Genomic DNA, 25,361 nt, shown 5'->3' on the forward strand with positions numbered 1-25,361 from the left:
TGACAGCTTTACTTCTTTTCCAATTTGGATTCATTTCTTTTTCTTCTCTGATTGCTGTGGCTAAAACTTCCAGAAGTATGTTGAATAATAGTGGTGAGAGTGGGCAACCTTGTCTTGTTCCTGATCTTAGTGGAAATGGTTTCAGTTTTTCACCATTGAGGACGAGGCTGGCTGTGGGTTTGTCATATATGGCCTTTATTATGTTGAGGTAAGTTGAGAGTCGGTATTTCTAACCAGTTCCCAAAGTGATGGTGACTGTTGTTTCCTGGAGTAGCCAAAGGAGGAGGGTTTTTGGTGGAGGAGAGAGGATGTTTTGGTTTTGCCACTTTGTTAAATTATAAATTAGAGTTTTCTAAAGAATGAAAAATATTAAATTGTGGTATTTCCCTTTAAATATACTGCCTGGGTATATTCTTGCTTTTGAAGAACAAAGACAGTTTTGATCAATTTCCTTTATTCTCCATTTCTTCTATCTTCCTGCAGGGGGTTACTTTTTTTTTTTACAGCAGGTTCTTATTAGGTATCCATTTTATACATATTAGTGTATATATGTCAATCCCAATCTCCCAATTCATCCCACCTCTTCCTGCAATATTCTTTCCACCCCAACCCCACCCCTCCACCATCCCATCTTCCATCTAATTCCACAATAACTGGGCTTACTCTATATAAGGGAAATAGCACCATCTCAGTCAGCATGATTTGGGCATAGTTAAAAATATACACACACTCTCAAATCAAATGAATTAATAAGGTGTCTCAGTGATTCCAAGTGGACTTGCCTTGTGGCCTTCCACACTGCAACCAGACAGTCATTGTATGTTTCTATAAAAAGCCTGTGTTTTCCTCTCAGTGACTTTGCCCTAGCTGTTCTCTCTACCCATAAAACCCTTCCTTCCATCTCTGCATTCATGCTTGAGCTTTATCTGTTCCATCCTTATGACACAAATGATTTCAACAAACCATGTTGAAATCGGCATATATCAAGCACCTATCAGAAACTGTAGTTAAGTGCTGGAGATACCTGAATGATGCTTCCACTTGAAAACGTTATATTTTTTCCCCATTAAGGCAAGGACCATCTCTGACTCATCCTTGCATGGCTCCACAATTCCCAGCATCCTACCAGGCTCACATACATTTACATCAACGAAAAAATGAAACTATAAACACACCTCGGCAGTAGAAAGCAAGGATACCCTGTCCAGCACTGGTAATCTCTATCAACAACCCAGCTACTGTTTTCCATCCACCCCTAGGACTGAAGAACTAATTTCCTTCATTTTAATTCCCAAACATTTTAGTAGAGAACTTAATTCTCCTCACTTTCTGGGCTGCCAGTAAGATTCTTTGTACACGTATCCGAACACCACATCCTTCCATTCTCTTCCCTTCCATTTGATTCAAAAAATGAAAAGGCATTTACAGATGCACTACATTTTAGAAGCAACACATAATGCTCTCAAGGAATGTTAACTTCCTTCTCTTCACTAAGAAGAGAGGTTCATGGCTGTCTCTCTAAACCAGTTCTGGGATGATAGACACCAGCAACTGCGTATATGGAAAATAGGGATTGCATCTCTCTTCTACCTTCTTTTTTCAAAACTCACTTAGCCTGCCAATAGGAGGTCAGGAAAAATCACCAACGATGAATTTTAATGGGGCAAAGCACGAAGAGATAGAATTTAATGAATCATATGAAAGCATATTTCCCACTTGAAAAAGAATTAAATGGATCGTACATGAAAATATAAAAACTGCAAAGCCCTATAGAAATTTAAATGTACTGACTAAACTCAGGACACCTTGAACCAATTCTCTACGAAAAGTGGAGAAGTTAGCAAATGGCCAATTCTGCTTTTCAAATGACTTATCAAAGTCATCATAGGGTGGTTATAATAAAGACTTTGGAGTCACAGCATAAGTACAAATGACCTGTGCTTGGGAAGTCTTCATGAATACTAGCTGTCTTTGTTCTTCAACAATAGCTGGCCAGAAGGTGGAGGCATTTGATCTGATAATGCATGCTTGCCCCAAGGCAGCAGTAAATTGGAGAAATCACCAAGGATAAAATTTCACTATTGTAAACTCAGAATCTGATTTATCAGAGCATGAGTGAATGACACTAACTATTGCTCTGGGCAGGCTCATATTAATCAAGCTAACCAAAAAATGATGCTGCAACGAAAATGCTGCCTTATTACTTGATGGGGAAAATTATTCTCAGAAAGGACCAACCGGGCTTCCCTGGTGGCACATTGGTTGAGAGTCCGCCTGCCAATGCAGGGGACACGGGTTCGTGCCCCGGTCCAGGAAGATCCCACATGCCGCCGAGCGGATGGGCCCGTGAGCCACGGCCGCTGAGCCTGCTCTTCTGGAGCCTGTGCTCTGCAACGGGAGAGGCCACAACAGTGAGAGGCCCACATACCACACACACACAAAAAAAAAACCAAAAAAAAAAAAAAAAAAGAAAGGACCAACCATTCACATCCTCTAATCAGTGCATTCTCTCCCAGGGTATATACTACCTATCTAGTGGTTTAGGAGCCCAGAATTTAGAAGAAGAAGAGTTATTGATTAGCAGTATATGATTCCTGCATTCAATGGCATCAGGCTAAGATAGTCTCCCCAATGTCCAAATTAAACTGTAGATTCAATGCAATCCCAACCAAAATACCAGAATTGGCAAGCAGAGTCTAAAGTTTAAATGGAAGGGCAAAGGATCTAGAATAGCCAAAACAGTTCTGGAAAAAAAAGAACAAATATACATTACCTAACTTTAACAACTATTATAACAATTTTACAATTGTTATAAAGCTACAGTAATCAAGAAAGTGTCACATTGGTGTAAAGATAGACATAAAGATCAACGGAACAGAATAGGGTACTCAAAAATAAACCTTCATATATATAGTCGATTTTCAATGAAGGTGTCAAAGAAATTCAAGAGAGAAAGAATAGTCTTTTCAACAAATAGTGCTATATTATTTGGAATTCAGGCACACACACAAAAAAAGGAAAATTGACTTTTACTTCACGCTAGATATAAGAATTAAGTCAAAATGGACCATAGGCCTAAAGGTAAGAACTAAAACTCTTCTGGTGGAAAACACTTTAGTGTTTTAGTCTTTAGTGTGAGGGGCTGTTCTATGCATTCTACGGTATTTAGCTGCCTCCCATACTACATAGTAAAATGTTAATAATAACATGAAAATGTACTCCTACCTCACACCACACACAAAAATCAATTGTAGGGGGATTGTAATTCTATGCAGAAAAGGTAAAATAATAAAGTTGTCTAAGAAATAGGAGACCTGGAATCAAGACACAGGTCTTCAATAGCTTAGCTGTGTAAACTCTCTTCAGTTGTCAAAATAAATTGGACCAGGTGACTTCTAAATTCCTTTATAGGTATTAAATTCACATTTCAAAAATCGAAATTCATTTTTTTCCATACAGTCTAGACATATATCCTAAGGAAATAATAAAACAAGTTTGTAAAAAGACATGTTCATTGCAAAACACACCATCAGAGACTAAAGAATGAGGCTACCTTCATGCAGTGGAAAACTAGGGGGTCATTAAAAAGAAGGAGCTAGATCTTTATATTCTGGTATAGAAAAGTGTTCAGATAAACTGCTATATTGGTTTTTTTTTTTTTTGGCCGCGCCTCGCGGCTTGCAGGATTTTATCTCCAGACCAGGTATCGAACCCAGCTTCCAGCAGTGGAAGTGCGGAGTCCCAACCCCACCGGACCCCAATATTGTTTCTTTTCTTTTTTTTCTTTTTTTTTTTTTTTTTTTTTTGCGGTACGCGCACCTCTCACTGTTGTGGCATGTGGGATCTTCCCGGACTCGGGCACGAACCCGTGTCCCCTGCATCGGCAATCGGCAGGCGGACTCTCAAGCACTGCGCCACCAGGGAAGCCCCAATATTGTTTCTTTTTTAAAGTAGATTGCAGAATAGGAAAAGGTACAAATAACAAGATCCCCTTTACGCAAAAAAAAAAAAAAAAAAAAGAAATCAAATATTTCTTGACCATCTTTACATACAAGAAGTCATGTATGTACGCAGGTAGAAACAACAGCGAATAAAACTGACATTTTAGGGCTTCCCTGGTGGCGCAGTGGTTGAGAGTCCGCCTGCCGATGCGGGGGACGCGGGTTCGTGCCCAGGTCTGGAAGGATCCCACGTACCGCGGAGCGGCTGGGCCCGTGAGCCATGGCCGTTGAGCCTCCGCGTCCGGAGCCCGTGCTCCGCAACGGGAGAGGCCACAACAGTGAGAGGCCCGCATACCGCCAAAAAAAAAAAAAGCAAAAACTGACATTTTAGTGGGAGCTCAGACAAAAAAATTTTTAAATACATATATGACTATTGATGCCATGAGGGGGAAAAAAGGGTTTGAGAGTGACAGGAGAGACCCTGTTTTAGTGAGGGTGGTTGAAGAAGACCTCTCTGAGAAGGTGGTATTTAATCAGAATCCTGAATCATGAGACAGCAAACCTGTGCAAGAATGGGGTGTCGGGGTGTTGGAGAGTCTGCCAGGCAGAGGGAACAGCAACTGCAAAGCCCTTGGGCCGGGAAAGGACAAAGGGTGCCTGAGGAACAACGTGAGCAGCGCCAGCGTGGCTGGAGAGCCGGAGGGGGACACCAGACAGGCACACACCCGCAGCCCTGCTGGCCGTGCTGAGAACTCAAGCCTTATCTTTCGGAGGAAAATCCTGGAAAGTCTGAGCAGGGCAGTGACCTCACGTCCCGTCTGGAAGGCTCCCCGGGAAGCTACATTCAGGGTGGATCGCAGAGGAGCAAGAATGGAAGCAGGAAGGCCTGCCCAGAGCATCCAGGCGAGGGTTGTGAGGCCGAGGGAGGAATCCCTCATGGCTGCCATCCGTGCGCATCTTTAGGTTTGCCGGAAACAGGTCGGTAGGGAATGCGCCAGAGTGCTGGGGCAGCAGAGGACTCATTCTCCCAGAGTAGCGTTAGGCGAGAGGGTTGCAATGATGACGCAACATCTGCGAGCCTTGAACCAGGCGTCTGGGTCCACCCGCCGCCGGGGCGGGAGCAGCCCCCTCGTGGGGGCGCCCGACCAGTCACAGCCAGCTGGACCAGCCCGCCGCCCCACCGGAAGTGCCCTCTCGGCCCGCTGCGCCGCGCCGCGGGAAGATGGCGCAGGAGGCAGGCGACATGGAAGATGGGCAGCTTTCTGACTCGGATTCCGACATGACAGTGGCACCCAGCGACAGGCCGCTGCACGTGCCGGTGAGTGCGGAGGGGGGGCGGGTGACTCTGGGCCGGGAGCGTGGAGTGCGGAGCCCGGGCTGCAATGAGGGGTGGGCGTCCCCGGGCCCGGCGCGCGAGCCGGCGCGGTGGGGAGGGTGAGGGGCGGGCGGGGGTCCCGCGGCCCGGCTCGCGGAGCGAGGGAGGTTGCGGGGATAGGAGGCCGTACGAACCTAGCCCGGCGTCTCGCTGCGAAGCGGGGCCCGCGAGGCGGGCTGCCTCCCGGAGGCGGGCTTGCGGCCGTCTCTTCCCCGCCTCCGGTGCTCCGCTCCTCGTTTTCTAAACCTACGGGCTTCCCCACTTCGGCGCCGCTAGGTTGTCCCGGAAGGGTATTTTTTGCCGAAAACGTAGAACCTGGGGACATCGGCCTGCAAACAGCCTGTGGCGCTCATGTGCACGCTGAGCAGAAAGGGAGTGAGGACCAGGGATGAAGTTCATCACTTGCTCAGAGGCCTGGTCTTCCATATTCCCCTGGAACCTAGCTTCGTCATGCCATAATGTGGCACTGGGTTTTGTGTTAGCTTCCCAGGTTTCTAAGTAGGCGTTCGTCTTGGCCGCCCTACTAAGTAGCAAGCTCTTTTGAGAAGGCTTTAGTGCCAGGCTACTCGCGTTCGAATCCTGGCGTCGCCACTGTGTGACCTGTGACAGGGCATTTAGCCTGGTGCCCCCATCTTAGAATAGGAATGATAATAGTACGACAGTAATAGGGTGGCTGTAAGGATTCAGTGGAGCCTGAGTAATGGCTGACAAATGTTAGCCATTATTATTTCAAAATAGGAAGACTTACCTTCTAGACTTAAAATACCCCACCCCCATTTCTAGCACATATTAGGAATTTAACAGATACTTTGTTTAGTGTTTAGTTGAAAAAGCAAAGGTGATTCCTTTTGCCTAGAAATTTCTTAGGAAACCGGTACCAAAATATTTTGTTTTTCAGTCTCTTCAGTTTGTTTTACATAGATTGACCCATGACTTGGTAAACTTAATGCCACGGACTGCAGTTTTAAAAGTAATTTGTTGGAGATTCTTACACATAGGAGTTTACTGTCTAGTCTAAAAGGAACATAGTCACAAAACCATATAAAGGCAGTTGATGTAATCAAGCATGGCGGGCATCTTTGGAAAGGAAGAAAGCAAGTTCTGTTTTAACTGCTAGTAACAAGTATCGTGTATGTCATTTTCAAACATTCTGACAATAACTGAAAAGATTGAAAATCTTCTAAAGGTGAGAATTAAAAGCTTTGGGGCTTCCCTGGTGGCGCAGTGGTTTGAGAGTCCACCTGCCGATGCAGGGGACACGGGTTCGTGCCCCAGTGCGAGAAGATCCCACATGCCGCAGAGTGGCCAGGCCCGTGAGCCATGGCCGCTGAGCCTGCGCGTCTGGAGCGGGAGCGGCCACAACAGTGAGAGGCCCGCGTACCAAAAAAAAAAAAAAAAAAAAAAGCTTTGGTAATTTTTTAAAAGGGGTCTTAGAACTAAGTGCTGCATTAGCTATATAGAAAATGAATTTGTGGCTTTTAAAATGGAAATTCCAGGGAGTTCCCTGGTGGTCTAGTGGTTAGAATTTGGAGTTTTTACTGCCCGCCCGGGTTCAATCCCTGGTCAGGAAGCAGGGATCCTGTAAGCCACACGGCGCGGCCAAAAAATAAGGGAAAAAAAAAAAGGAAATTCCATGTAGACCTTTAGAAATGCAGGGACTCAGTTGGTTTCAGAGATCTTTGAAGATCATTTCTCCTTCAGAATGGTCCAGCTGAACCCCTAAATAATTTTTTAAAAAGCACATGGTGTGTGGAGTTAATGTGTTTTATGGAATTGATTGTATTTTCTTTCACTTGCAGAAAGCATTAGGTGGGGACTGTGCAGTGAGGCCCTTCCAGAATACTGCAACAGGGTGTGCTCCAGTATCACATTATCGGAGTGTTAAAAGTGTGGATTCAAGTGAGGAGAGTTTCTCAGATTCAGATGATGATAGCTCTGTCTGGAAACGCAAACGACAAAAATGTTTTAACACTCCTCCCAAACCAGAGCCTTTTCAGTTTGGCCAGAGCAGCCAGAAACTGCCTATTGCTGGAGGGAAGAAGGTTAACAACATATGGGGTGCTGTGCTGCAGGAACAGAATCAAGATGCAGTGGCCACTGAACTTGGTATCTTGGGAATGGAGGGCACTATTGACAAAAGCAGGCAATCCGAGACGTACAATTATTTGCTTGCTAAGAAACTTAAGAGGGAATCCCAAGAGCATACGAAAGAATTAGACAAAGAGCTAGATGAATATATGCATGGTGGCAAAAAAACGGGATCAAAGGAGGAGGAAAATGGGCAAGGTCATCTCAAAAGGAAACGACCTGTCAAAGACAGACTAGGAGACAGACTAGAAATGAACTATAAAGGCCGATATGAGATCACAGAGGACGATTCTCAAGAGAAAGTGGCTGATGAAATTTCTTTCAGGTGAGCATTTAAATTTGTCTACAAGTGAGCACTTGACCAACTGTCTTCCATTTATGAGAAATAACACAGATTCCAAATACACTGACGATGGTGTTCCTTTTTTGAAATTTTTAAATTCAAGGCATAAACTCTAGGCTTATGTGGTTATATGAATATAAATGGGTGTTCTTAAATTTGGGCAGACCTGCTAGAATAATTTTGCAGATTTTTATGAACTCTTGAGCAACTCTTTCCATTTAGTGCTATAGAACTCTTTAGGTTAAATCATATCCTTTTAAATCATGTAGGTTTTTTGGAGTGCTTTCAAGCATTCATGATTTTTTTTTTTTACAACTTTATTGAGGCATGGTATACATGTGGTAAAATTAATCCATTTCAAGTGTTGTTTTTTCAGTAAGTTTATCAATTGTACAACGATTACCATAAAGCATTTTTAAAACATTTCTGTCACCCTATAAGATCCCTCATACCATGTGCCCATTTAAAGTTAGTTCCTGTTCCTATTCCCACGAAACTGCTAGTCTACTTTCAGTTGCTATCAGTTTGCATTTTTGGAAATTTCATGTTAATAGAATCACAATATGTGGTTTCTTGTGCCTGGCTATTTTCACTTACTGCAGTGTTTCTCAGATTCGTCCATATTGTAGCAGGAATCAAGTTTATTTATTTACATGCACACATCCATATCGGCTGTTACCCTTTTGGGAAATTATGAATAATGCTGTTAAGAAATTTGACGTACACATCTTTGGATGCAGATTTTCATTTCTTTTGGATAAATAGGAGTAGAGTTGCTTGATGTATGGTAAATTTACATTTCATGTATTTTTTAACAAGAAATACTAAAAGTAAAAATTTTGGGAATTCCCTGGCAGTACAGTGGTTAGGAGTTGGCACTTTCATTGCCATGGGCCTGGGTTTGATCCCTGGTCGGCGAACTAAGATCCTGCAAGCAGCTCGGTGAGGTCAATAAATAAATAAATAAAAAGTTGAAATTTTGTTTACTTTTTGTTAGCTCTAAATCACTAGTGAACAGTGTCACAAATCTGAAAACAGGTAAGGTTCAAGAGTAATATAGCTAGTAGGAAAACAAGTATTTACTTTCCAGGCAGGCCTGTCAATATTCATACTGGATTTTTTTTAAATACTGAGGGAGTTTGGAATTTGAGTGCTGGAAAGGAACTTAGAGATTTTGTAAACCAAAGCCTTTAATTTACAAATAGGAAACTGAGACCCAGTAGTTGTGTGGCTTGCTTAGTCACAAATTTAATAAGTGTCAGACCTGGAACTAAAGTCTAGCCCCTTTGTTCCTAGTCTACTGCTCTTTCCACAACAGAGAAGAAACAAAAGAAGCCAGGGCTGGTTAGGGAACTGGTAAGACTTCTGTAATATTAATGCTCCTTCATCTCTATGGAGTATGGGTTCTTATGTCAGAAGTGGTACCTACTTAGGCTCCCTGTGTTTTTACTTCTCAGTGGTAAAATGAAAATAATAATATCTGCATCATAAGGTTGTTGAGAGAATTAACTGAGATATAATGCATATATAGTTCTTAGGATTGTGCTTATCCCATGAAAAGCATTTGGTAAATATTAGCTGTTTCCTTGTTCTGAGGCAGGGAGCCCATGAGGGAAAAATCCAATCCATTTTAAAGCTCTTAGACATCTCTAGTTAGGAGAGCTAACTTTTAGAAAGTATGGTATATGTTTGCTATTTGTTTTGATGAGAGTAGATTGATTGTATCTTCTTTTGCTTTTAGGCTTGTATTCCCCTTGCTATGTGTGCATATTTCTTTTGAAATATGCCATAATCCAATAAGGCAAAGTGAAGATGCCAGTTATGAGACTTGAGATGGAACCTTGAGGTTACGATCTCCTTGGGTGACCCAAGATAGGAATGTTTCCATGTCAGTGATTCCAAGGTTAAATATTGGGGATTTTGGAAAGCAAATGTTATTAGAATGAGAAGTTAATTCTAGCTAGGAACTAAATTGGAGACTAAGGTAGATTTCCTCAACTTTATGCAACAAATAAAAAGTTTAATATTACTTCATTTGTTCCTTATCAGGTTGCAGGAACCAAAGAAAGATTTGATAGCCCGAGTAGTGAGGATAATTGGGAACAAAAAGGCAATTGAACTTCTGATGGAAACTGCTGAAGTTGAACAAAATGGTGGCCTTTTTATAATGGTAAGACTAACTGCTTCATTCTTTCTGGTTTTGTATTATTTCATGTGATTTTTAAATAAAATGCCCTTGTCTCTGATTGTTGGTTCTCTTATTTATAAATTATTACAGTGTGTTTCAGACTTTAAAAAACCTTCATTAATAATTTAAAAATTCAGGGCTTCCCTGGTGGTGCAGTGGTTAAGAATCCGCCTGCCAATGCAGGGGGCAAGGGTTCGAGCCCTGGTCAGGGAGGATCTCACATGCTGCAGAGCAACTAAGGCTGTGCGCCACAGCTACTGAAGCCCACGTGCCTAGAGCCTGTGTGCTCTGCAACAGAGAAACCACCACAGTGAGAAGCCTGCACACCACAGCAAAGAGTAGCCCCCACTCGCTGCATCTAGAGAAAGCCTGCACACAGCAGCAAAGACCCAACTCAGCCAAATGTAAAAATAAATAAAAACAAATAAATTTATTTTAAAAAATTTAAAAATTCAGTATGCAATTAATACTTTATTTATTAAAAAATATACCTAAATTGTAGCCTGTTAGTGTGCAGTCAACAACAGATCTCTTATAGGATTCATTAAGGCTGAAATTTTAAGAAAAAGGTCTGGAGAGGGGAACTGGAAGCTCAGATTTTGAGAATATGGGTTTTGGAATTTGGGGTACCTTGTTTTGAATTTTGGGTGTGCAGCTTACTAGATGTGACATTTGGCTAAATTATTGATACTTCTCAGACCTCAGTCAGCTATAAAATGGGATTAATCCTCTATTATAAGGATTAAATGAGATAATGCCTATAAAATACTTATCACAGTGCCCAGAATTTAGTTAGTGGTGGTGAACAGAAATGTTACTTTTGGGGCTTCCCTGGTGGCTCAGTGGTTAAGAATCTGCCTGCTAATGCAGGGTCACGGGTTCGAGCCCTGGTCCGGGAAGATCCCACATGCAGAGCAACTAAGCCCGTGTTCCACAACTGCTGAAGCCCACGTGCCCTAGAGCCCGTGCTCTGCAACAAGAGAAGCCACCGCAATGAGAAGCCTGCGCACCCACCACAAAGAGTAGCTCCCACCCGCCACAACTAGAGAAAGCGTGCGTGCAGCAACGAAGACCCAATGCAGCCATAAATAAATAAATAAATAAATTTTAAAAAAAGAAATGTTATTTTTGGTTCATTTAATTCATGCATTCTTGGAAACTGGTTCTTGGGGGTAAAAAAAACCCCAAAATCTTGTTATGTAAAAAGCACAGATAAATATAAGGTATATGTGAATATTAAAATTTCATGGGTGGTAGGAGTGAATAGGAAACAAAATGTCTAAAGCTTCTGGGGTTGAGGAAGCAAAAATGATAAAACAGTTAAAAAATACTTCATTGCTCCAGAATGGCATAAAGAGCACTTCTCTGGTTGGGGCCAGATTGCAAGCAGTAGCTGTTTATCCCGTAGAATGAATGGTTTTGCAGATCTCATTTAATTGAGCTTTCGGCACAGGGTGAGGATGAAGATTGGATGGCTTCCTTCTTATTTGTTCCTCATGAATTTGAATAATAACATTACAAGAGACTAAATATTATGCTGTGGAAATGGAGAGAAAAGAAACCAGTTAGAAGTGATAGCACTGGGTGAGGAAACAGCCTGTGAACATAGGTTCCAGAAGTTAACAACAAAACAGATTATAATAATCATGAATGTACTGGCATCCCTGTTTGTGTCACTGTTTAAGGTACCTAGATTTTCATTCAGTTGAGCACGAAGTTATAGATTATATCAATATTTTCCTTAAAAATTTTTTTTTTTTAATTTCTTGCTGTGCCACACAGCTTGTGGAATACTAGTTCGCCAACCAGGGATCAAATCCAGGCCCCCTGCAGTGAAACCGCCAAGTCCTAACCACTGGACTGCCAGGGAATTCCCTATATCAAAATTTTAATACTGTAGTAATAAAACCAGTGAGCTAATGGAAATCTACTGAATGTTGGGAAGATGCAAGTCCAAATTCACTTTCTTTTGGTGCATGCATTCTCTCCTTGTACAGTTCTTTATTGCTGTGTGCCAGGCACTGTTCTAGACACGGGAAGCTTATGTTATAGTAGGGGGTGGGAGGGAAACAGTCTGTAAAGAATAAATGTAGTATCTTCAAGTATGCTAGGAAGTGATACATGCCGTGGGAAAAGAAATAGAGCAAATGGAAGTCTGGAGAGGAGAGAAGGACACTGCAGTGAAACTGCAGTGGTACTGTAGACCTTAATATCTCCTTAGGAATGTCTCTAAAAGTTGCTTTGACCATTCACTGGAAGAGTCTTCACAGGAATTTTTCTGTTCCTTTTTGTAGAATGGTAGTCGAAGAAGAACACCAGGTGGAGTTTTTCTGAATCTCCTGAAGAACACTCCTAGTATCAGTGAGGAACAAATTAAGGTAGAAACAATAATGTCCTTGACTTTTAAGATCCATCATAATTTAACTCCCACTCAGCCTCTAGCTTCCTTTTCTACTGATCTCTATTACCTGCTCTGCCTTGTACTGACCAATTTTTCATTGTCTCTTTTCAAGTAAACCTTGTGCCTTTGGTAAAGCTCTGCCTCCTCATTTTCTTCTCTTTCAGAGCCAAGGTCAAGATTTCTTTTATGGCAATTTTTCCTGGTCTCTTAGCATGTAATTATTTTTTTTCTACTCCTACAACTTTTTATTAATGAAAAATTTCAAACGTGGAATAGATGAAAAAACAACAGAATGAATACCCATATATCCTTCACCTAGGTTCAGGGGTGGTTAACATTTTGACATTCTTACTTTGCCTATACAATTTTTTTTCTGTACCGTTGGGAAATAAGGAGCAAACATCATGACATTCAGCCCTAATTATTTCAACAGGCATCTCCCAATAATGCCAATATCCTACACAGCCACACCTAAGAAAAATAAGAACAGTTTCATAGCATCATCCCAGTATCTATCTAGCCCTTATTCCAATTTCCTGAATTGTCCCAAGAATGTATTTTCTAGCTTTTTTCCTCCCCAAATCAGGATCCTATCTAGATTTCCACATCCCATTTGTTATATCTCTTTTGATCTTTTTAATCCTACATTTTTCTCCATGATTTAGACCTTTTGATGAGTCCAGTATGGCTCTCTTATAGAATGTACCACATTCTGTTGTCTGCTCACGCATTTGTTTTGTTCATTCCTCTATCTCCTATATTTCTTACAAACTGAAGCCGGTCATTTTAGTATCATTTTTGTATTACCAGAATGTCATATGGGAAATCTTATACACTGTGGGTTTTTCACAGCTCAGAATTTAGTTACCTTTTAATTTGTTAGTTAAGGAACATGACTCGCATTTAGCACATGTGATCAAAATTGAGAACTGTCTTCTTGCATAGGAAGGAGATGGTACACATGCAACACAGCTATAATATTTGAGAAATTTTGTATTCTCTTATAACAGTGGGTGATAAAGGTCATAGGAATGTGCTTTAGCCATACTAATGTAATGCTAATGATGACAGAAAAATAAAAACCTTTTCTCTTGAGCTGTTGCTACATGGGAGGGTATTTTGCATCTGCTCAATGTTTTTTTTCTTTTTTCTGGCTATTCACTTTTAGTCATTTTTTTAAAAAAATCTTACTGAAATTCCTACAGGAAATGTTACTGTTGTTGCACATTTGAAATCTCTACTCTATAACTACTTCTTTTCCTCATTGGAACAATTATTTTGATAATAAATTTGTAACAATGTGAATTTCCTTGGGAACACAACTTTTGAGTGGTAGAACAGAGCTTATACCTTAATGATGTTCTCCCTCCTCCCCCAATATAACCCCTGATCAGAGTGTGTACTTAGAAGGAACATTCTTCTTGGGTCTTTGATAGCAAAATGTCACTCTTTTCAAAGATATAGCATGATGTGATGAAAAGAATTCTCTAAGATTCAAAATCTAGGTTTTAAACTTAATTTTGCCATTTAGTGATTATATGACTCTGAGCAGATTGCTTACTCTCCCTCAGCCTTGATTTTCTCATCTATAAAGTGAGGATTTTAATATGTGCCCTGCCTATTAGATATTGCTATAAAGGAGTTAAATAAAATGATATCTAGAAAAGCTGTTTGTTAACTAAACTTGGACAATTTCCAGAAGCGGGAGAGAAGAAAATAACATTCATTCACCGCGAAGAAGAACATTTATTCACCGGCAGCCTGGCACTGTCTATCATTGGGTATTACCCTGATATGCAAATGCAGAGCAATAAAAAGGATAGGTCTGAGATCACACAGGAAGGACTCTGACTTCAGACCCATGCTGTTTTCACTGAATCACCTATCTTTGAAATTCATTTCTTCTAACTCATTGTGGAGAAGGGGATCTAATGTTAGTAGATTTTTATCTTAAACAACCAGAAACATTGCATTATAATAAACAATAGAAACGTTAGTATCTAATAATAGGGGAATGTTGACTAATAGGGACATTCTTAAAACACCTATGCTGTAGCCTCTATTTTTATGAAGCAATTTTAAGAAAATTAGAAAGTACAATAACTGAATTTTTTAAAACGACAAAGTACAAATTTATAAAGAAAAAGAGGCATGGGACAATAGACTGGCAGTTAAAACACCAAAATGTTACCAATGATTTGGTCTGTTGTGAGGGGTTATAAATGTTTTGTCTTTTAAGATTTTTCTGGGTTTTTTTTTTGCCAAATTTTCTGTATGTGCATGGATTGACTATTTTTGTTACTAGAGGGAAAAACCTAAGGCAAATATAATTTTTTTTTTTTTTTTCGGTATGCGGGCCTCACACTGTTGTGGCCTCGCCCGTTGCGGAGCGCAGCTCCGGAAGCACAGGCTCAGTGGCCATGGCTCACGGGCCCAGCCGCTCCGCGGCATGTGGGATCTTCCCAGACCGGGGCACGAACCCGTGTCCCCTGCATTGGCAGGCGGATTCTCAACCACTGCGCCACCAGGGAAGCCCTAATTTTATTATAGGTAATTTCATGTGTGATCCAAATAATGGTGTTACAATTATTCTTTTAGTCACTATATTGCTAACAATCAGAGTCTGTAGAACTTGGAAGCCAGAACTGAACTGAGTGGGCTTGTTTTCAACTTTTTCTCATTTGATTTTGTTTTGGTATGTGGCCTTACAATTTGTTTTAGAGAATACAAAGTTTGTGAAGAAAGAAAAAGTAAGAATAGTTAGAAGTTAATTTGCAAAGCTGGGGTGCCTGGCCAAGGCCCCCTCACCCACGCCCACCCTGTCACCGACCCCCTAGGAAGACCTCGGCCCCCAGACCATCACCTCCCTGGGACGCTTGTCCCCAGATTTTGCTGAGGAGCTGAAGTCCTCAGAACCATCTCTGAGCCCCGGTCTTCTGGAGGAGGATGGAGAGGTGTCCCCAGTGCTTCTGGACAGGCCCTCTCCCGGTACCGCGGACCCTAAGGAGGTGGCGCTGTGCAGCAGCCTGTGGCGCCAGGGCCTGGCCCGGTGCCCTCCTAGAGGGTCGGGGTGCTTCCCCCGACTTGGTGTGGGGGCCCTGCCAGCTGGCTGTCAGCATTTTAAAGAGGTGGCCCCCTCAGCAGTTCTGGCTGCCAACTAACTGCCCCCTCCCCAGCCGGGACCTCCTGGCAAGAGACTGTAGCTAGTGGTGTTTGTACAACCACAGACTCTATTTTGTGGTTTAAGGAGAATAAAATTTACTATGTTTAAAAGGAAAAAAAAAAAAAAGTTAATTAAGTCCACCAATAACATTCTCCCTCTGAAAATAGTATGCACTTAAGGTTCTTAACTTGCAGTTAATTATACAGAGAGATGGATGGGAGAAAAAAACTTGCTCTCAGATTATCTGTTGTCTGCATTTGTTGTAACAACATTAACAATATGCTACAAAGACATTTCTTTGGGTCATCCCAGTTTGTTCTGTTTAATTTCATAACCCATGAGAATGACATTCCTTTTTAATAAGGATTGCCATATTTGGAGGGAAAAGGGGAACTTCATAATTTTATTTAGTGTTGCCAAGCATTGTACTAGTTAGAATTGTTTTTTATCAAGATGTTTGGATGTGCTTCCATATAAAATGAAAATACTTCTACTATTGCTCCACTTGAAGGTAAATCGACTCTTGAAAAAACTGTGAATTATCACACTGTTGCGAAGGTTTAAGGTTTAAGAATATGGACTTGAAGAAATCATTTGTGAGTTTAGACTTTCTACCTTCGCCTTTTGGCTCTAATCTTGAGCCTCACTTTCCTCATCTGAAAACAAGTATAATCCCCACCTCATAAAGTTCTTGTGTGAATGAAAAGAGTTCACACCTGTGTAAAGTTTTCAGTGTAATGCCTGGCACATAAAAGTGCTCATTCAGGAATGGGTAGCTGGCCTCATTTTCCTCTGAATTCACCCTTTTTGTCCTTCCTGGACTTTTTTCTCACATATGTACCATCTTTCTCCATCCCCATCCTCATTTCTTTAGCAAATACTTTTATTCCTTCTCTTCATCAAAGCTCTCATATTCTGAAACTTTCCCTTATTGCATTCATTTCAGGGTTCCTTACTCCTTCCTCTGCTAATTCTGTGTGCTGCTTTTACTATTTAGCAAGCAGAGGGCCCCCTTTATCTCACCATCCTCTGTATGGTTTTTTATAAACAAGGGATTTGCACTTTATGCACTTTAAGAATGTAATAGGAACTGGCTTGGCTACAGCTTTTAAGAGTCACTTCATAGAATATAATAGGATGTCAAAAGTGTGTCCTGCCTGTAGTAGCTTCTCTTTTAAACCTTTGAATCTTTTTTGTATGAGCATCATCATTTTTGCCTTCTCTTTAGATCCCTGACCTTTTTTTTTTTGTACCCTCTAAAATTATATTTATCTATCTGTATCAAAGTTCCCAGAAGTTATTTTGTTTTCCATGTAGTGTTTTAATGGAAATGTATTTTCTACTTGAACCGTCTCATTCACTGGCAGTTTTGCCTCTCAGAGGACATTTGGCAGTGTCTAGAGGTATTTTTGGTTGTCACCGTTTGGGTGTGGGGTGGGTGTGCTAGTGGGTAGAGGCCAGGTAGGCTGCTAAACATCCTGCAATGCACACAGCAGACTGCTACACAAAGAATTCCTTGGCTTGCAGTTTTAGTAGTGCCATACTTGAAAAACCCTGTACTAGAAGATTCTCATATTTTCATGCTATAAAATCCTTTTTCTGGCACCCTGGAATCCAAGTGTTGACTATATCATTTTTATGCCTTGTGATAAAAGTTTTTGGCAGAGATTTACAGTCTCACATGTTAATCACAGCAGTGTTTAAGGGCTGGAATTTTTCTTGCATTGTGTAGATTACATGATCATACTTAGTCACACAGTTCGGGCCTGGCCAGTTTCTTAGCATATGCAATCACATGTGGTTATGATGACATTTCAGAGTTAGTAAATTATTATACCAAAGATTTCTGTTTTGTTGTGATAAATTATATTTTATTTAAATCCTAAACAATATGATTTTCCTACTGTATATTTCTTTTTAGAAAACCTTTATAGATTGATGTATATGGTAGAATAAGCATGGACCCTAGACCTAACATTAGGCTGAGTTTGAATCATAGCTTCATCCTCTCAACTTGCAATGAGGATTTATTAAATATCTTGGACTCTGTGTTCAATTATGAATCTAATTTTTTGTGTGTGTGGAAAATGGAGATAATGTAAAGAGTCTGCCTTATAACAGGCTTTTAATAATTGGTAGTTCTTGTTTACTAAAGTTGTTCCTTTATTGTAGGACATTTTCTACATTGAAAATCAAAAGGAATATGAAAATAAAAAAGCTGCTAGGAAGAGAAGAACACAAGTGTTGGGAAAAAAGATGAAACAAGCTATTAAAAGCCTAAATTTTCAAGAAGATGATGATACATCACGAGAGACTTTTGCAAGTGACACAAATGAGGCCCTGGCCTCTCTTGATGAATCACAGGAAGGACATGGAGAAACAAAGTTGGATGCAGAAGAAGCCATTGAGGTTGATCATTCTCATGATTTGGACATCTTTTAGGACATTTGAAGAAATAAGCCTTTCTAAGATAACATTGTAATAAACCATTTCTACTGAGATTGCTTTATTTTACTTTGCACTGATAAACCCAAAAATCTGGAGAGAACTGTTGTCTTGTTTTAAATAAAATTGAATATGTGGGAGATGAATGCAATAAGAACATTTAAAACTTTCTCATGTCTGACAAAATACTTAAAAGTATATAGCAGAGGATTTAATTTCTCAATCTATTGCATGTGCTAATCATTACTAGTTGATAATCAGTTTTGTCCAGGTCATTATAACATGCTATTCAAAAGTTTGTTTTCTTTTTCTGATTTATCTTTGCCGTGAATTATGATTGGTTTCAAACATTCCATTAAAAGATCCTAAGACATAAATTGTCAAGCTCTTACAAATGCATTCAAATTCAGTTTTTCTGTGTTCTAAGAACTCTTAAGCAGTTTTAATAATAGACACTAAAAATAGGTTTATACTAGTGGCCCTTCCCACTTAACTTGTTTGTCCAGAAGTAAATAAACATCAAAAGCTTTTCAAAGAAGTATCTCTTCGTAACCTTAACTTTGTTTTTGACCTCTTATTAGTTACCTTGGTCATATATTAAATACTGAATATGATCCATACCTGCATAATTACCATGACATTTAAAAAATTCCCAGTGACAGCCTGCCTAAGACTGTTTTACCTTATGTTAAGGAAGTTTACCATCTGCATGATGTTTAAAATTATTCATCTTTATTTAAGGAAATAAAGGTAGTTTACTTAAGATGTTCCGGGAGTTGACTACAGTTTACAAAATAGATTAAGCAAAAATATGTAGGGAGCAATTATTAACTATTCTTTGCAGCAGTGTACTTGAAGTCTTTCAATAGTTTCTGAAATACATGATCATTGAAGTTGGAGCTAAGTATCTAAGCAGGGAAAGAAAAGGAAATGGTAATTGGTTACTTTTTATTCATAAAGAATGCAAAAATAAAATTGGAGTTCTGGCAGTCCTTAATGAGTTTCAAGTGATTTTATTTTTTAATCTCAAATGTTCTTTCATAAAATTGCTATAACCTAGGAAAGAAACATTTTATTTTTTAAAGATGTGGGGGGTAGGAGTTTATTAATTTTTTATTTATTTTTGCTGTGTTGGGTCTTCGTTTCTGTGCGAGGGCTTTCTCTAGTTGTGGCAAGTGGGGACCACTCTTCATCGTGGTGCGCGGGCCTTTCTATCGCGGCCTCTCGTTGCGGAGCACAGGCTCCAGGCACGCAGGCTCAGTAGTTGTGGCTCACGGGCCCAGTTGCTCCGCGGCATGTGGGATCTTCCCAGACCAGGGGTCGAACCCGTGTTCCCTGCATTAGCAGGCAGATTCTCTACCATTGCACCACCAGGGAAGCCCCAAGAAACATTTTAAATAGGTAAGTATTTAAACATTGTCCCTGAGATTTTTTAAACCATTTATTTATTTAAAGAATTTTTTTAAATTGAAGTATGGTTGATTTACAATATTACATTAGTTTCAGGTATACAGCATAGTGATTCAGTATTTTTATGAGTTGTAAAATGATCACCACAGTCCCTGAGATTATTTTATGTAAGGTGATTTTAAAGGTATAGTATATCAGGAAAGATAATCAACATTCAGAAATCTAAATGCCACTTACTCATGTAAATATTGCTAATTTTTCTAGTGAAATTTACAGTTTTTGAGGGACATTAATACCTCAAGCTGCTTCATCTTCGGTGGATTGCTCCTCCCTCATTCCCGCCTTCCCAGATTGTTTTCATCAATTGTTATTTCCTTAACATTTGCAAACCAGATTTCTGGATTGTAGTACATCCTAATGTTATATATAGAAACCAATGCTTCAGTTTTTAAGGTTCTGTAAAGTTTTGTGTATTAACATTACTCTTCTCTAAACTTTTCTGACTATCCAGATCTAGGAAGTTCTCTCCAGACTGTTGCTGGATATGTATTCAGTTAATACTCTGACCAAGGCAGTGTACATTGCAGTCATTCTTCCTGCTCAGCCTAACATTTTTCCTCCTTCTGGCTAGGAGTATTAGCAGTAATAACCCTCCATGTCTCTGGCCTAGTAATTTAGGTGCTCATCCTCACTCATAATTTTTCTTTATTAAAATGAGTTTTGTTACCTAAAATACTCTGCGATATAACTCAAATCTTAGGAGATAATATGGGTTGGATTGGTTTGGGTTTAGGCAAGTTTGATTTGCACCTTAAAGTGTGTCTAAGTAATGGTGAAACATAAATGGGACACATTATCAACCACGTGCACTATGTTAAGAGGAAAATCAGCTAAGGGTAAATGGTGTTAAGTTGAAGTGATTTGTGAATAATAATTCTTTAGTCCAATATATTTTCTAGTATCTGTCAAATTTGTAATATATCTGCAAGCATCATTTTTAAGTGTTCATGATAAGAATGATGATGTACTCAAGGTGTATTAAAAACACCGAAAATCGCTCTAAGTGCCACACTCTTAATTGACTGCTAAAGTAACTGCTATGGGTTGCTATGAAATTAGCAAAACATTATTAGATCTGAGGCAGCTATGACATCATAATTAGAATAGTAGACTAGTAAAGTTCTAGATGAGAATTCCTGTCACTACTGGCAGTGATGGCTTCAGGCAAAGACACTTGTCCTATCTTACCTAAACTCACCAACAACTGTTCTGATGAGAATTCATATAAGCCTGCTATTAAGTGAGGACTTAAGGGTTCTGGGTTTTTGGGTGGTTTTTTTTCTTTGTTTTCAATCTGGGAGCTACATAGATGAGGACGCTAATTCTGTGTTTCCCCTTGGCATCTATATAGAAAGCTTTATGTTCTAGAACAAAACAATGTGTGTGCAGAGAAAGCAAGTCTGACCTGAGTGTAGGGCATGTACTAAATTCAAAAGCTAAATTAGTTACTGGTTTTTCTGACTGGCCAGTGATTCCTTTAGGTAATGAGTAGGCCTGAGATAGATCATGGTGTGCTGTCTTCCCCCTTAAAGTCAGGCCAAAATGAACATCATGAGCAAATTGTAAAGGACAGCGTGCAGTTAGCTACGGATACCCAGCCCAGACTCTTGATCTTGGTGATACTCGGGGATTTAATGGGTTGGTTATCTACTAGGTGAGCCTCAAACAGTGACACAGCTCTGTCCTGCAGCTGCGAGGGTCCAAACCTCACAGACACAACACAACTGCTTCCATTCCGTAAAATGAAGCTAAAGTAATTGAATTTAGCTCACAGTATATCCTTTCTTCTTGCTTTCCTAATCTTCAGGTGTGGTGAGATTCATTTGCCACGGTTTTCATTAAAGCAACGGATGATCCCAAGACGTTATGTAATGCCTTGGAAACAGAACATGAAATTCAGGAATGTGAATCTGAAGGTATTTTCCTATAGGTATTTATAATAAAAAACCTATACTATTTAATATATCTGTGAATAGACATATATAACTCTACAAAAGCTGCTTTGAAATTTATTTTTCATTTTTTCAGCTTTATTGAGGAATAACAGACAAATATGATTGTATAACTTTATACAACGTGATGCTTTGATATACATTGTGGAGTGATTACCAAGATCAAGATAACACATTCATCACTTCACATTGTTGACTCTTTTTTTCTTGCAGTGAGAATGCTTTAGATCTACTCTCAGCAGCTTTCAAGTATATAATACCGTATTATTAACTATGGTCACTGTACTGAACATTAGACCCTTAGAACTTATTCTTCTTAAAACTGAAAATTTGTACCCTTTGTCTCGTTTCTTCCTCCTACCAGGCTCCAACAACCACCATTCTATTCTGACAAAAACTATTTGATGCGCCTTCACATAAACTTGCAAACAAAAGTTAAATAGCAATATCTATTCAAATAACCCAATTACAAACCTAAAATAGATAAACCAAAAGATTTCATAAATACGTGTCTACCTTTTTCTCTACATAATGGCAACTCACAGCTGTTAAGAAGTTCATCAGAAGTAGGCACCATTAACATTAAAGCTACAGTACAGAGCATGTAATTTTTTAAACAGAAGTATAGTTGATTTACAATGTGTTAATTTCTGCTGTACAGCAAAGTGATTCAGTTATACATATATATGTATATTTTATATTCTTTTCCCTTGTGGTTTATCACAGGATGTTGAATATAGTTCCCTGTGCTATATGGTAGGACCGTATTTATCAATTCTATATATAATAGTTTGTATCTGCTAACCCCAAACTCCCTATCCAGCTCTCCCCCATCCACCCTCCCCCTTGGCAACCACAAGTCTGTTCTTTACAGAGCGTGTATTTTTACAGTTGTACTGCACACTCAGGTTGAGAGCTATGGGAACCGTTTGGCTAGATTTACAGATAAGACTCCTTGCCCACTCAATGCTCTGATTCAGTAGTCAATAGTTTCAAAACATTTTCCAAATTCAGATTGATTGACCATTCACTTGTGAAAAGGTAAGTTGTTTCTTTAAAGGAAATTATAATATTTTGTAAGAATCAGGCAATAAGAGGAGATTTCATGTTAGGATTCCTAGGAAGAAATGTGTTTATATAACTAATTTCCAAATTTCTAAAGGATAAGCAATTAATGTTGAATAAGAATATACTTTGTGTGGGCTTCCCTGGTGGCGCAGTGGTTGAGAATCCGCCTGCCGATGCAGGAGACACGGGTTCGTGCCCTGGTCCGGGAAGATCCCACATGCCGCGGAGCAACTAAGCCCGTGAGCCATGGCCGCTGGGCCTGCGCGTCCGGAGCCTGTGCTCCGCAGCAGGAGAGGCCACAACAGTGAGAGGCCCGCATACCGCAAAAAAAAAAAAAAAAAAAAAAAAAAAAAAGAATATACTTTGTGAAGACAGAGACATTACAAAATATGGATATTATATGATATACAAAATATAAAAATATGGCTCAATTATTTTCTTATAGAATGCATACATACAATGTAATAAATGAGTCTGCCATTTGCCTTGAGATGATTATTTTATATGTATTTCTATCTGATATTTTGAAAACAAACATAAAACTAAGGAAATCACGATTCAAATACCAGACTTAAGCATCAAATTTGTATGGTTATTAAGACTTTCTAATATCTTAATATTGGGCTGTATTTCATGTAACGTAGTGGATTATCAAGTCACTTTCAATGTCCTAAATAGCTTTAGCATGGTGACAATAGTAGTACTGACTTTATATTTTTCATTTACTAGAACAATAGGGTATAAACTTTGAGTTGAAGTCAATAATGAAGAACTGTTTTGAATGCATCAAAACATTTCTGTTAGTCTTGCCCTTACTCTTTAGAGCTATAAGTCAGCATAATTTTTTCATTGTTATTTCACTTCTGCAATTTAGTTGACAGTGTTCCTAACAATTTAAAAAATATAATTAGCGACTGGTGTATGGAATATTCTACCTTACAGAGTAAAAGTGAAAATTAAATGAGAATTACAATGAAATGAATGTGCACTGAATAAATGCTAGCTATGCTTTCTTTTCATTTTACCATTTTTCCTATAGGAGATGATATAGCTCTTAAAAATGAGAACACAGCATAGGAGAGAGGGAGAGGCACCCCAAGACCAGGCCAGACTGCTGTTCAGCAGTATCAAAGAATCAGAAATAGATGTACAACTAAGATAATCTTAAGTAGCTGTTATCTATCCAGCAACAGGGTGCAGCAGCAGCTGCATACTGTGTAGCTATTTTACTTAGTAGTTGGCGAAAGTTTTTTCATTCACATAGAATGTTTTATTCAATACGCAAAGAATCCTTTAATAAATCCCATTTTATGTTTGAAGAAACTGAGTCTCACGGTAGGTAAATGACTTGTACAAGAACACAAAAGTAGTGAAGCTAAAAGTCAGTGATCTGACTCCAAGTTTATAGTCTGCAGCCCACACCACTGGCTCTTCCTGTTGGTTGGAAGACACCAGTGAGAGAGCACTGCTTTTAAAAAAGGGATATTACTCTGCCCACTAGACCTTCCTCCTCAACAGGAACAGTTAGAAAAACTGTTGGGCAACTTCCATCTTCATCTAATAAAGTGGTTTTTTAGGGCTTCCCTGGTGGCTCAGTGGTTGAGAGTCCACCTGCCAATGCAGGGGATGCGGGTTTGTGCCCCGGTCCGGGAAGATCCCACATGCCGCAGAGCGGCTGGGCCCATGAGCCATGGCCGCTGGGCCTGCGCGTCCGGAGCCTGTGCTCTACAAGTGACGAGGTCACAACAGTGAGAGGCCTGCGTACCGCAAAAAAAAAAAAAAAGTGTTTTTTAAAAAAATTAATTAATTATTCTCTGAATTGTGTCCTCGTCGTCGCACGAGGGCCCTCTCCAGTTGCAGCAAGCGAATGGGGGCCACTCTTTGCTGTGGTGCGCGGGCTTCTCATTGTGATGGCTTCTCTTGTTGCAGAGCATGCGGGCCTCAGCAGTTGTGGCACGCAGGCTCAGTAGTTGTGGCTCACGGGCTCTAGAGCGCAGGCTCAGTAGTTGTGGTGCAAAGGTCCAGTTGCTCTGCGGCATGTGGGATCTTCCTGGACCAGGGATTGCACCCGTGTCCCCTGCATTGGCAGGCAGATTCTTAACCACTGCACCACCAGGGAAGTCCCTAATAAAGTGATTTTTGGTGTGATATACAGCAGATTTTTTTTTCTTTTAGCATGCAGAAGCATGTGGGATCCATGCCGGCCCTTTGGAAGACTCTCTGTTTTTGAATCATAGTGAAAGGCTTTGCCATGGGGAAGATCATAAAGTTGTCTTGAAGAAAGGCCCACCAGAAATGAAAATTGCAGATATGCCTCTGCATTCACCTCTCTCCAAGTACCAAAGCACTGTGATTTCCCATGGCTTCAGGAGGCGACTGGTCTGATGAAAGAAGAATAAAATGATAAAGTACTTCAGTCTCTCTCTCTCTCTCTCTCTCTCTCTCTCTCTCTCCCATAATGTTTAAGTCCTTGTACATTTGTATTTTGCCTATAGGTTCAATTTGTTCAAAGGCTATAAGTCAACTGCATACTTTTTATATTATAATAGCTTAGAAAAGAAATAGTCTCTGAGAATATCTGAGATGATGTGGGGAAACAAGGAAAAGTGTCTCACTGAAATTAATTTCACACCAAGTAGTTAAGAAACAGCTGACGGATCCAGTCCTACCATTTAACCTCCTCTACCTTTCTCTCCTTCTCATTCCACCCTTAGTATTCATCCCCTCCAAAACTCAATGTCAAGAAAGTCAAACTGAAATAGAGTTGCAGGATGTGGAATTCTTTTTGCTTCTTTTCTGACTGCTCCAACACCCTTCCTTCTGCTCCACTGCACCAACACACCCCCTAAGGCTATAGAGACCAGCAGCTAATCTTCATGGTTATTAGAAGTGTTAGTACACGACTCTGTGATACATCATACAATTTT

General features: G+C 40.0%; 2 protein-coding genes across 2 annotated transcripts; both read left to right on the forward strand.

Annotated features, from left to right (window-relative positions):
- The first annotated feature begins 4,568 nt into the window (after positions 1–4,568).
- PHAX (phosphorylated adaptor for RNA export) lies at positions 4,569–18,941 on the forward strand. Its single transcript, XM_059061591.2, has 5 exons — positions 4,569–5,259; positions 7,116–7,729; positions 9,797–9,917; positions 12,230–12,313; positions 17,672–18,941. The coding sequence occupies exons 1-5, from the start codon at positions 5,164–5,166 to the stop codon at positions 17,939–17,941; spliced, it is 1,185 nt and encodes a 394-aa protein (XP_058917574.1). The 5' UTR covers positions 4,569–5,163; the 3' UTR covers positions 17,942–18,941.
- A 1,627-nt stretch (positions 18,942–20,568) lies between these two features.
- Positions 20,569–24,819, forward strand: SPMIP10 (sperm microtubule inner protein 10). Its single transcript, XM_059061596.2, has 3 exons — positions 20,569–20,654; positions 21,222–21,330; positions 24,610–24,819. Exons 1-3 carry the CDS (start codon positions 20,569–20,571, stop codon positions 24,817–24,819), a joined length of 405 nt encoding a protein of 134 aa, XP_058917579.1.
- Positions 24,820–25,361: the final 542 nt, after the last annotated feature.

This window comes from Kogia breviceps, chromosome 4, assembly GCF_026419965.1.
Source record: "Kogia breviceps isolate mKogBre1 chromosome 4, mKogBre1 haplotype 1, whole genome shotgun sequence".
NCBI classification, from domain to species: domain Eukaryota; kingdom Metazoa; phylum Chordata; class Mammalia; order Artiodactyla; family Physeteridae; genus Kogia; species Kogia breviceps.